Source organism: Cyprinodon tularosa, unplaced genomic scaffold, assembly GCF_016077235.1.
Source record: "Cyprinodon tularosa strain WSP-4 unplaced genomic scaffold, ASM1607723v1 ctg889, whole genome shotgun sequence".
NCBI lineage: Eukaryota > Metazoa > Chordata > Actinopteri > Cyprinodontiformes > Cyprinodontidae > Cyprinodon > Cyprinodon tularosa.
The window spans coordinates 124,000-136,504 of NW_024039661.1; the positions used below are offsets into that span (position 1 = coordinate 124,000).

The 12,505-nt window shown below is 38.9% G+C and overlaps 1 protein-coding gene across 1 annotated transcript; it reads left to right on the plus strand.

Moving 5' to 3' along the window:
• The first annotated feature begins 1,175 nt into the window (after positions 1–1,175).
• Positions 1,176–5,782, plus strand: LOC119775665 (E3 ubiquitin-protein ligase TRIM21-like). Its single transcript, XM_038273723.1, has 3 exons — positions 1,176–1,226; positions 3,730–3,791; positions 4,158–5,782. The coding sequence occupies exons 2-3, from the start codon at positions 3,740–3,742 to the stop codon at positions 5,591–5,593; spliced, it is 1,488 nt and encodes a 495-aa protein (XP_038129651.1). The 5' UTR covers positions 1,176–1,226; positions 3,730–3,739; the 3' UTR covers positions 5,594–5,782.
• Positions 5,783–12,505: the final 6,723 nt, after the last annotated feature.

A 12,505-nucleotide genomic window follows, 5' to 3' on the forward strand; every position in this document is an offset into this window, starting at 1 on the left:
CCAGCAGGCTCCTGAGGTTAGAGGCATTAGTTCCTTTCATACTTTATATGGTTTTAGTTTAGTCCTCCAGCTCTATGAACATGTCAACACTTCCCCTTCCACTTAAACAGACCAACCACCGCGATATTCCTTCTTAAAAAAACACCTCATTACATCACTGTTTAGCCCTAAATAACTACAGAATCCTCAGTTTTGATTATTTAATCTGTCTCACAAGTTTAGCAAGTCTTTGACATAGTCGATAGCACTGCTCCAGCGACACTGAAACTATTTAGTTCACATTTTTATAATCAATCAACCCAAATTTCTCGCTCCATGTCTCACAGAAACAGTGCCGTTCCACAAAGATCACCTGCCTTTGCACAAATAGGTTTTTCTTTAAAGACCATCAGACAGTAGAAACAACTTCTAGAGTCTGAAATTGGCTGCAGACAGAAAACTGTTCACCACTAAAATTAACAAAAAATTAACACCTTGCTCACAAACTGTGTCAGCATCAGTGCAGCTAATCTGTAAACAATATTATTGCTGACTGCGCCTTTATTTACATTTACATCATTTCTTAGTATTTTAGCCTAAATGTAGTTTGTTCTGTAATGGGTTTTTAAATGTGTGATTCTGCCTGGGGACTATGAATGGAAGCTAGCAATAGTTAACTCTGGTACAACACATCTCTTCTTTTAACATTGACATATTTTGCACACTGTCCCTGTTAAATAAACTAAACTAATGCCCAGTGAGAAGCTACTTTAATTTTGCACATCTGTATTTTCCCAAAATGATTCTGAAATGTTTTGAGTTTTTCCCAGCTCAGGTACGCTAGTAAACACCCCTCCCCCACACCAGCAGATCTAAAAGGTAAAAGACTTTACAGCACCATAATATTCTCTAATCTTTGCACCCAAATCTATAGTATAATATTTCAGTTTAAAGGCTTGAGCATAATGTTTCTGTACGACTTTTTAATCTTCTATCCAATTTTTTTCCAGGTCACACTAACTCCATGTAGACAGCCTCTGCTAGGCAGGGTGAGCAGATCTGATGATCAGATTCTTTTCACTTCTGTCTCTGTGCTATAAACACATTAAAACAATTTCCCACCTGAGGGTAGAGGCGGGGCAACATGCTGCAGGTAGGTATAAATTTGCTCAGTGATGAGGAACCTGTCAGAGCATCAGCACAGCTGCAGAATAGATCAATTCTTACAGCAAACTGTTTTATCTCTGGTGAGTACAACTCCTCATATTTAGCATTACCACAGAACCGAACAAAGTAATATGATCCTGGAAGTTATTATTATATGGTAATGTAATGAGTAATTAGACTGACATTCTTAACATTGAATGAGTCATTCAGTTATTTAGTTTTTTGAAAAATAGTCGATCATCTCTCCATCCATTCTCCACAGCCACTTTTAAATACAACATGTGGGACTAATCCTGGACATAAAGTGACACATTGAAATGATTTTTTCTTTTAATACTGTTAATCTTGAAGGAATCATGTTTAAATGTGTTTTGTTCTCTCTACTGCTTCAAGTTTTCATCTTTTCATTGTCAGAACAGAATCACATCAGGAATATTTGCCTTTAACTATTTTCTCTCTGCTCTAAAAGCTCTGGAAGATCTTTAAAGAGGTTTGTTTTTCTAAGTTGAACATTTTCATTGTTGACCTGGGAGACAGAAAGATCGTTTTCGTCTCTTAGAGACTTAAACTAGCAGAAAAATTGGTTGCAGCTTTAGTCTTAGCAGCTTTCTCACTTACAAGGAATAAGAAGTTTGTGAAAACACTAAATATTAAAAACGATGTCTGGGAGCAGAGCCATTTGCTGCCTTTTTGCCACCCAAGGCACAACAGTTTCTTTATATTCTCACTTTTCTGTTTATTTATTTACAAAACTTAACAGTTTAAATCATCATTTTGGTTGATATTGAGGTCCCAGAAGCGCAATGCTTATGGACAGGGACCCACAGTTAAAGAAACAACAAACAACCAAATGCAGAAACGTCAGTAGCAGAATCATGAAGAAAGCAGAAATTACAATAAACACAACAACAAACAAAAAATAAAGCAACAAACAGAACAGAAAACAAAAACCCACCCTCAACCAGCCACAACCTGCATCCCACCAAACAGGATCACACTAGAGATTAAGTCTGTACATCCAGTCTGTACATATTCTAACATCCAATTCAGGTTTAGATTTTATTTAAGATATTTTATGCATTCATGCAGACCAACATGCTACCAAAGTCTGGGTTTTTAAGAAAAGCATATCAATACATTTTGCTTAAAATATGTTATATTTTTTGCAGCACTAGTGGCTAATTTTTTATGTACAGTAGGCTGAAAGGACCAGAGGCTGGATATGAATTCCAGCTCGGCCACGGCGAGGACTAAGGCCTCTGTATATGGGTTGTATGCACCAACCACTGCGCTACCAAAGCACGCCTCCTAAAATTTTTTCTATGAATAAAGAGTGTGATTCTTTTATAGAACTATCAATCTCATTCCAGATCTCCGGGCCTCTACATGCTTCACTGAAGCTGGTACACTTAGATGACGGCGTTTTCCTCTTATTAAAGGTTTCCTTCTCGTCTAATGTCTATGAGAAGGAGTGGCCACTGGAATGAGCATCATTTATGTACCTCTTTCTACACAATACAAGGATTATGAAATTTGTTGCTTCAGTGAGCTGCAGAAGCTTGAACCCATAAAAGGGGATCTGAGGGGGTGTTATAATTCGCCCATAATATAAAACTTGTATCCTTTCTCTGAAGAATTTCCAGCTTTTCAAGATAACTAGGTTATGTGTTATACCATAAGATATTGCAATCATTTCTATGTGGTTTAAATACAGATAGATACATAGTTAGGAGAATTTCAGAAGGAAGAAAGTGTCTCATCTTAAAAAAATAGAGTGAAATATTTAGATAATTTATTCAATGTGTTTTTCAAAATAAAAATACTGCAAATAATTTGGTGGTCTCGACTCTCTGAGTTGCTTTACCAGTTATATCATTGTTTATCTTTTCTGTTTTTTCAGGATTTATTTTTGAACGAAATGTAATATAGTTTGTTTTATTTCCATTTATGGATAATTTATTACTTTTAAACCAATTGTCAACTTTGAGTAATTCAACATTTTCAATAGATTAGAGGTTGTTAAGATTTTTAAGACAGAAATAGATTGGTGTGATCTGCAAAGATTACTTTGTGGAGGAGAGTTGTTAATTTTACAAAGTCATTTATATATACTATAAAGAGAAGTGGTCTCAAAATGAAGCCCTTTGGAACTCCACGTAATTATTTTGCTTAGAGATTTACGTTATTTTTTGTAGTTATTGCTCCCTTTCATAAATGTAACTTCTGAACCACCTGAATGCAGCTCTCTCACAACATAATGCTCCAATTTTCCAAATAGAATTTAAAAATCATTGGTATCAAATGCCTTTGATAATTTTCACACTTCTATTTCTCTTGTTTTGTTTGTTTGGATAAAGTGATCTTGAAAGCATTGGTAGTAGGGGTGCAGCAGATTAGGAATTGTATAAGTGTAAACTGGCCTTGGGAATCGATTTAGTATATGTTTCTAGACTCTTTGGCATTATAGAACCAAAGTCTATACTCGCCCTCATTGTCCCTGTTCACCAAACCAGATGAGGCTTTATGTTGCCTTCATGTTTTCTACTGATTTTTGGTATATTCATTTCTTTTTTTCACCCTTAGAGATCCAAACATGTCTGGGATCCTTTCACCTACTTCCAGCATCATGGAGGATGAAAATCCAGGTAAGATGGAGATTACAGCAACGCTTAGAATTACAGAGGAACTAACCTTATTTACATAACATCCAGTTGGGCTTAGGTCTATATCAGTACCCTGTACCTCCCACAATATGGCTCTGGAGAGTCAGACACCAGTTAATAGAGTCTCTCTGTACTGATCTGGTAGGTTTGGGGTATTTATTGGTTTATTTCCCTCATTTCTGAGTGGTCTACTACTGGGAACATTTGGCTGCAGGGGCAACCTGCATTAATGGAAACAGAGCTAATAATGATCAACAATGGAAAATTGTGATTAAGCAAGAAAAAACTGTTGACCAGTGTTATTCTCTTGTATTATCATATAACCCAGATTGTTTGTGGTTTTTATAGGAGCTGAAATTATGCCAGAGCAAATCCTGAACACTTTGGATGAATTAAATAAGAAAGAGTTGAAAAGATTCAAGTCGATCCTACAGCAGCCAACGGACATACGTAGGCTTCCAACACTCAAGTGGAAAAACCTGAAAAAACGCAAAACAATTAAGAAGACAAACCTGGAAAAAGCCAAAACAATTGAGAAGACAAACCTGGAAAAAGCCAAAACAATTGGGAAGAAAAACCTGGAAAAAGTCAAATCAATTGACGTTGCAGACCTGATGTTGCAGACCTATACCCATAATCGATGCCTGGAAGTGACCTACCAGATTCTAAAGAAAATTAAGAGAAAGGACCTGCGGCAGAAATTAATAGATGCTCAGAAGGAGGAGCTAAAGAGGATAGAGGCTGAAGTTGATCAGATGATCCACGACACAGGCGTGCAGATTCGGGAGATTAAAGAGTCGGTGAAGATCAGTAAAGATGCTGCAGACAGAGAGAAAGCAGAAGGTGTTGAGGTCTTCACTGCTCTGAAGGAGTCTGCTGAGAGAGGCCTGAAGGAGCTCATCAAGGAGATCGAAGACAAACAGAAAACTGAGGAGAAAAAGACTAAAGACTGGATCAAATATCTGCAACAGGAAATCCATGAGCTATCTGGGACAAACCTGTTCTCCCCATCCAACCTCCTCCAAAGCTTCCCCTCCCTGAAAGCTGCTCCGCCCACCAAGGACTTGACCGAGGTCAGAGTCCGTCCACCAACATATAAGGGGACTGTGGTGAGAGCTGTGGCTCAGCTGGAGAATAAACTCAGAAAGAGTATTCAAGAAATTATGGATGCTGAGATGAAGAGGGTCCAGAAGTTTGCAGTGGATGTCAGTCTGGATCCTGATACAGCTCATCCTTACCTCATCCTGTCTGTTGATGGAAAACAGGTGAATGTTGGAGAGGTAGAGTATCATCTACCCGGAAATCCAAAGAGATTTTCTGAGTCTCTGGCTGTTTTAGGACGTCAGAGTTTCTCTTCAGGCAGATTTTACTTTGAGGTTCAGGTTAAAGGAAAGACTGGCTGGGTTTTAGGAGTGGCCAGTGAGTCCATCGACAGGAAGGGAGAGATCAAACTGAGTCCCAAAAATGGTTACTGGACTGTCAGGTTGAAAAACAGAAATAACTACAAAGCTTGTGCTGATCCTCCAGTCCGTCTGCATCTCCATCCTGGTCCTGAGAAGGTGGGGGTGTTTGTGGATTATGAGGAGGGTCAGGTCTCCTTCTATGATGTAGATGGTCTTATCTACTCCTTTACTGGCTGCTGCTTCACTGAGAAACTCTACCCATACTTCAGCCACTATGATAATGTTGGAGGTGAAAACTCTGCTCCTCTGATCATCTGTCCTGTTAATCAGGCTGATTGTTCCTCTGATTGTTCCTCTGATGAAGAATTAATCTTTTCGTGAAGAACCTCCAACCTCAGAGTGTCTGGAGGTGAAGTCCTGCTGGTGGAGAGGTGAGCTTGGAAACATCCTCAGCAGGAAGTTAATGGTTCAGTTTATCTTTATATCTCTTCTTCCGTAGTTTTTAAAAGGACTAAAAGTGTTTAGAGTGGTCTCTCCTGGTCTCTCCTGGTCTGGTTTTGCTGGGCTTTGATAAATTAATAAAAAAAAAATAAATTCTGGTTCTACTAATCATAGAAACATATAACTCCCTTTGATCTTCACCTGCAGACAAAGATCCCAAAAAACAACAAACTAAAGGAGATTTAAAAGCAACAGAATTGATGAAAGCTGCATGAAGGCATCTAACAAAAACCAAACTATGTTATTGTTGCTGAATTCAAACATCATTGTTGTCTTTTAAAATGTATGAAAAATGTTTTAACATCCATTTTAAAGTCTTGTACATTGTACTGTGTTACTGGCATATATACAAACTATATATAAAATACAGGCTGTAATGCTCCTTTTTCCTGTTGTCAATCATGGCATTAAAAATATTCCCCTTATCAACAAAGCTTTATTCATTATTTGTGTTTGTAACTTAAAATAAAGATTGAAAGCTTGATTATATGAAGTGTTTCTCTTTAATATCCGCCTGAACCCCTATGTATCTTTTTACTCTGGAGAGAAAGTCTTGTTATCTTAGAATGTCATTTAATGTTTATTTAATAGTATTTTATTAAGTAAATATTTTATTAACAGCATTTCAGGTATATTGACGGACATAACTTTAGACCATAATTACTAACATATAGAATGTCTGTGAAAAAGAATTTTAAAAACAATTCAAAGAAGATATATGAATGAAATAATACAAAAAAATCTGATTTCAAACTCCTTTGAACTGTCATATTTGATGTGTGATTTAGTCTTCACGACTAACTGACAAGAGAAAGGGCTTTTGACGGGCATGCTCACAATCTATTTGGTATTTTAGATCATTTTAACTACAGCTAATAATCATATTATAAGCAATAATCATTTTAACTACAGCTACAGTTATAGTGACTCCTTATCTACATTTCATCTGGGACTGGGTCGCTGGGGCAGCAGTCTCAGCAGGGACTCCCAGACTTCCCTTTCCTGAGGTGTTCTGAGGGCCAGCAGAGAGACACAATCCCTAAAGCTTGTCCTGGGTCATCCTTCAGGCCTCCTCCCAGTGGGACGTGCCACCTCAGAGACAGGCGCCTCGAGGCAAAGGGCAAAAGGTTGGTCTTGGCAGGAAGTAGCCAGCAGGACCACGTCATCTTCAAAAAGCAGGAATGAAATCAGATGGTCCCTGAACCAGACCCGTCCGTGCCGAGGCTACACCTAGAAATTCTGCCCATAAATGACAAATGCCTTTTGTCTGTATGGCTCTTATCAAGTCAGGAGACTTGATTGAAGCACTTAAAATCACATCTATGAAGACAGTCACCCAATCACACACTCACTGATGGTTTCAAGCTACATTGTAGGACTCCTTTGGCTTGACAACATCAATTACTGCCGTTGTCAACCACCAGGTCCAGTGGTTGCTGACACGACAGGCACCGCAGACCTTAAAGCCGCAGTTACAGTCAACCACATAGACAATGGCCTTAAAACCTTATGGACGGGGACCCACTTAAAATTTAAAGCCTTAAAACAATCCCCAGAGACTTTTAAAACTCCTTTCCCCCTACTATTTACTATTGATATCTAAGGTAGGGACCTTTGCAGGAGGAGATAAAATATAGGTTAGCAGCCATGTCTTTCTGGAAGTGGATGGTGATGAGCAGAGATGGGAAGTAACGAAGTACAAATACTTTGTCACTGTACTCAAGTAGATTTTTCTGATATTTTTACTTTACTACTTATTTTTATTGCGACTTTTTACTTCTACTCCTTACATTTTTACACAAATATCTGTACTTTCTTCTCCTTACATTTTAAAAAAATTGGCTCATTACTTTAGTTTTGAATCATTTCAATGGAGTTACCGTTATTATTTTTCACGTCATCAATACCAAATTCAATCTAATTGGATGGGAATCTACGTTGCATTTGACGCACCACTACAAGATGAATCGACAGATTGGGCGGTATTCATTGGCGGCAAATCATTGCAGCTTGGTGGCGGTGGCGTTAGCATAGTAGCATGGACGACGAGATGATTGAAAATGAACACAACGGAGATCTAGTCCTATTGGCAGACATCCATTTGAAATGTAGGCAACGGCATGAAAAAAGTGGTTTCTACTTTTACTTTTATACTTTAAGTAAATTTACAAGCCTGTACTTTGTTACTTTTACTTGAGTAAAGAAGTTTAATCAGTATTTCCACTTTTACCAGAGTATTTTTTTAACACAAGTATCTGTACTTTTACTCAAGTTTTGTTCATTTCCTGCTGTCACCATGTTCCATAATGTTATGGACGGACCTGGAGATGAAAACTGAGGCAAATCCAGAGAGAGAAAAGGGTCCAAACATGGTCTGACACAGTAGCTGTGAAATGTGCACAGGTTTTAGTCACAAACCAAATTCTCTATTTCCACAGCAGCCACACAGAGAGATTAGCTTCATCTCTTCATGATTTTGTGGTATGTTGCTTTGTCCCTGTGCCATGAATGTCTGAGGTTCTGACCAAGACAGAAAAGGTGATGGTTGCTCTGACTTATGAAAATGTAAACAAAATAGCACCTTATAGAGGAAAAAGAATGAATAATATAATCCGATAGGAAAAAATTGAAAGTTATGTGTCACTTTAATCTGAATAAGATTTTAATAAATGAAAAACTAAGATAATTTTGTTTTCCTTTCCTCCAAAAATATTAACACACATGTATATCATTAAAACATATGAACAATGAAATCAGCGATTTTCATCACGTGTTTAAAATAAATAAACCTGACAGTTTACCAAATATATGTTAACTGATTTTTAAATTTTATTTCAGTTTAACAGAATTCTGAGATTAAAGTCAGAATTCTGACTTTTTTCTCAGAATTCTGACTTTAATCTCAGAATTCTGACTAAATTTTGACAATAAAAAAGTCAGAAATCTGAGAAAAAAAGTCAGAATTCTGAGAAAAAAGCCAGAATTCTGACTTTTTTCCCATACTATACTGAAATAAAATAAAAAAAAATCAGTTAACATTTTTTTTTCAGTGGCCCTAATCCTCTTCCGTATATATGGGATGTAGTTTGGAAAATGCAACTAAAATATATGAAAGCTATGAGTATATTAACTAAAATTATAGATTTGCAAAAATAGATAATTCATTCCTGAGGATTTGAATCAAAGTGGGCATATTTTTCTGAGAGAGTGAAATGATATTAATAATAATTTTTGGAACATTCAAAACAATTATGTTTAAAAGAGAATGAAATCTAAAACCTGCTTAATGGATTTAAATGTAGGATGATAAAAAACAAAAAAACATCCTAACTTTTAAAATTAGGACTGAAATAGCAGCTGATATAAAGTTATAAACGGTTGATAATGCTTTCTACTGGGACTGGGACATAAAAGAAGATTAGGAGTTTTCACCTGAGAACCCAAAAGACCCCCCCCCACAGGCTTTAGGTAGAGGGGGGGGGGCTTTAAAGTTTAGGGACGGCAGCAGAATGCGCCATAAGATGTTCTGATTGTCAGGTCAGAAGGTGACGAGGTCTTCAGAGAGATCTCCCTATTATCCCAGGTTGGCTTCCAGCAGAATAGTAACTGGTTCGCTGCTTATTGACTGGAGTTAAAGTACCTGCAGATAAATAGACTGAAAAGCTGCCATTTTACCGTTGACCCAGTTACAGGAGGTAAAGATGGGCGGGCTAAGGGTTCCAGGAATCTGTGGAATTTGGGTTGATAATTGAGAGCAGAATAAATAAAAAACCTAAATAAAATACTAAATTATGACTAAACCAGTAAAGTGAATAATATGGGAATAAGATGGCCTCATCAACCAGCGTTGTTGATGTTTGTTGATGGTTCAGCTTCTTGCACCCCTGGTTTGGTGTTTCTTCACCTCATGAAACTCTTGTTTCTGGTTCTTTGATTTTGCTTCGCCTTGGAAACATCGTTCTTAAAATCAGATAGAAAGCCCATTTTTCTTCTTCCACACACATCATCTCTGGTGGAAGCAGCAGAGAAGGCTCTGCTGCAGCGTCTCCCCTTGTTTACAGCGCTGCAGGTCCTCCCTCCCTCCTCTGCTGAGGAGAAGTTTGTTTGGATTTCTGCAGGTGCAGAAGTGATAAGGGTACCGAACACTAAGGAAGTACATTTACTGGGTAAGTTTGAAATTATGGAATAATTCAATAATTTGTGACAAAGTTAAAATTTGAATCTAAAGTTCTTTAAGCTACATGAACTTATTTTGATCTACTATTGTTTGTGAAAGGGTAAGATAACATCTGATCTTTCCTTCCCTCAGCTCCTTTAATTCAGCATGTTGGTAACTTTGACTCCCAGTTTTCCTCCCCATGAGCTCATGACGGGTCGACCCGTTCCTGGACCACAGAACGGGCCAGACCTCTGACCTCTGGCCAGACTGGGACTGACAGGTGACACATTAAAATGACCTACAAGACATTTTTTCCCCTTAGTCAGAGAAGGCTTTACAGAGGGACCAAGGTGCCTGGAGACCCTAATGCAGGACCATCTCAGCCATCCTTCCATCCTTCAGCAGGAGGAGGTGTGGCTGAGAGTCAATAAAAGAAAGTGATCAGAGCTCATCGGAGCTCATCTGGAAGGAACCAGGAAAAGCTTCAACAATCAGAATAAAGGGGCAGAATAATCCCCTCTGATTGGTTAATTAACACATCAGTAGTCCACCTGATGTGTTGAGGACCAGCTGTTCAGCAGATAACATTAAAAATGTCGCCTGTATAAGGGACCAACATCAACAGAAAGATGAAGACGCCCACCTGAAGATATCTGACATCAGCTTTGGCTTCTTGATTATTTAATTATACAACATGAATGAGAAGGGAATGTGTTGTAATGTGTTGTATTTTAATGTAAGATTAACATTTTTAGTATCCGAGTGTTTGATATTAGTTTCTTAATCCAAATAAAGTCCATGTGTTAGATGAGCAGCTGATGGCTGATGGTCAGTATTGGTGTGATTAGAGAATGAACTCTGATGATCGGGTCTCAGCTACCATTGGGAAAGAGGAGCGCTGAGATTAAATCCTCCAACTTTTCAATGTGTGCTTTGACTGAGCCTGATTCTGAAGTTTGGGAAAACAATTTTAAGACCAATCTTCAGCCCCTGGTTACACTGCAAAGAAGAGCCATTCGAATCGTTCATAAAGGAAATTATTTACATCCCACAAATTTATTGTTTCTACAATACTCCAATTTAAAATTGTTTGATCTTGTAAACTTAAGAGCTGCGCAAATAATGTTCAGAGGGTCAATTGGCTCTCTTCCAGAAAATGTCTTAAAACTCTTTCAGGAGCGGGAGGCACTTCGCATTTATAATCTAGGAGGCGAAAATCGATTATACCAACCAAAAGTAGGAACTACCTTGAAATCAACGTGCATCTCAAGTCGTGGTGTCGCCCTCTGGAATAATTTAGCGGAGGTGTTGGGAGCTGGAGAAAATTCCATCTATCTCCAGCAGAGTCCGCCGTGGATCCTCTGAGGGAGCCTCCTGCACAGCTGCAGCTCATCTAGATCATCAGAGGATCCACTATATAAGCTGTCTTCAGACCTTGCCTCAACGCCGCAGTGTTGTTCCAGTTGGTCAGCGCTAAAGCCTAGATCTCTGTGTTATCTCTATGACTTTGAATCCAGGTTGGATTCTAATCACTTTCTCTGTGTTTCCAGGAAACCCGTGTCTCCTCTGTGAAAGCTCAGGAAGAGCTAACCTGCCGAGCCGACCCTCTGAGCCAAACCCTGAAGATTCTCTGAGAACCTCCAAGCAGCTCTGGACTAGAGCTGGGAAAACCAAGCCAAGGTCTGTTCAAGCTAGACGTGAGACGCTGAAGCAGCAAATGGACTCTGCTGATAAACTCTTCTCCAGAACCAACAGTGACTCTCCCAAAGAGAACCTCAAGAACCCTCAAGGTACTATCAGAACTCACTTGGAAATCAAATCCTGTCTGCAGTCCATAACTGCTCTGTCTCTCACGCAGACTCTGGTGAAACCAGAACCCAGGCCCGAACCAGTCATCAGTACTATCTCTGTGTTGTGCTTAATAAACTTGTCAAACTTTTCATCCTTGTGTCCGTCAGTGGTGTTCTGCATAATTGGGTCTCCATTAGAGAACCCATCATGACAGGAGGAACACAAGTGTTGTGAAAATATAAACCGTTTAAAAAATATTTAAGCGGGATGTCCTGAGAAAATACCTGGAAGAGAGTGAGTGATGTTCTATGAGGGTGGGGTGATGTAGGGAGGGGGTTGCAGGGACGGGGAGTGTTGAGCCAGTGTGTTGTCTTGTATGCATGAGTGTGGATGGGTTGTTTGTCTTGTCTTTGTCTTGTCATTTGCAGGAGTGTCCTTGGGATGAGCGGGAGGGGATTGGACATGTATAAACTTTTGCTTCTTCCATCCCCTTTTCAAGCCATGCAAATGTATTGTTTGTCATTATATGTATTGGATAATGTGTGCAGGTTTGATATAAACTTCTGAAAAAAAAGACTTCATTCAGATGACACTGTTTCAACCCACCTCCAGCACCTCCTTCACCTTCATAGCAAAAGCTTCAGAGCGTCATTCCTCCTGGACTCTTACTGCGTTCCCCGTCTCATCTTAACCTGTCCGGCAGAAGACCGCCATGTTGAGCCTGGTTCTGCCAGAGGTTTCTTCCCAACGGGGAGTTTTTCCTCTCCACTGTCGCTTCATGCTTGCTCATCATGGACAGGTTCTCTCAACCTGTGTTATCCAGCTGGACTTCCATCTTCCAG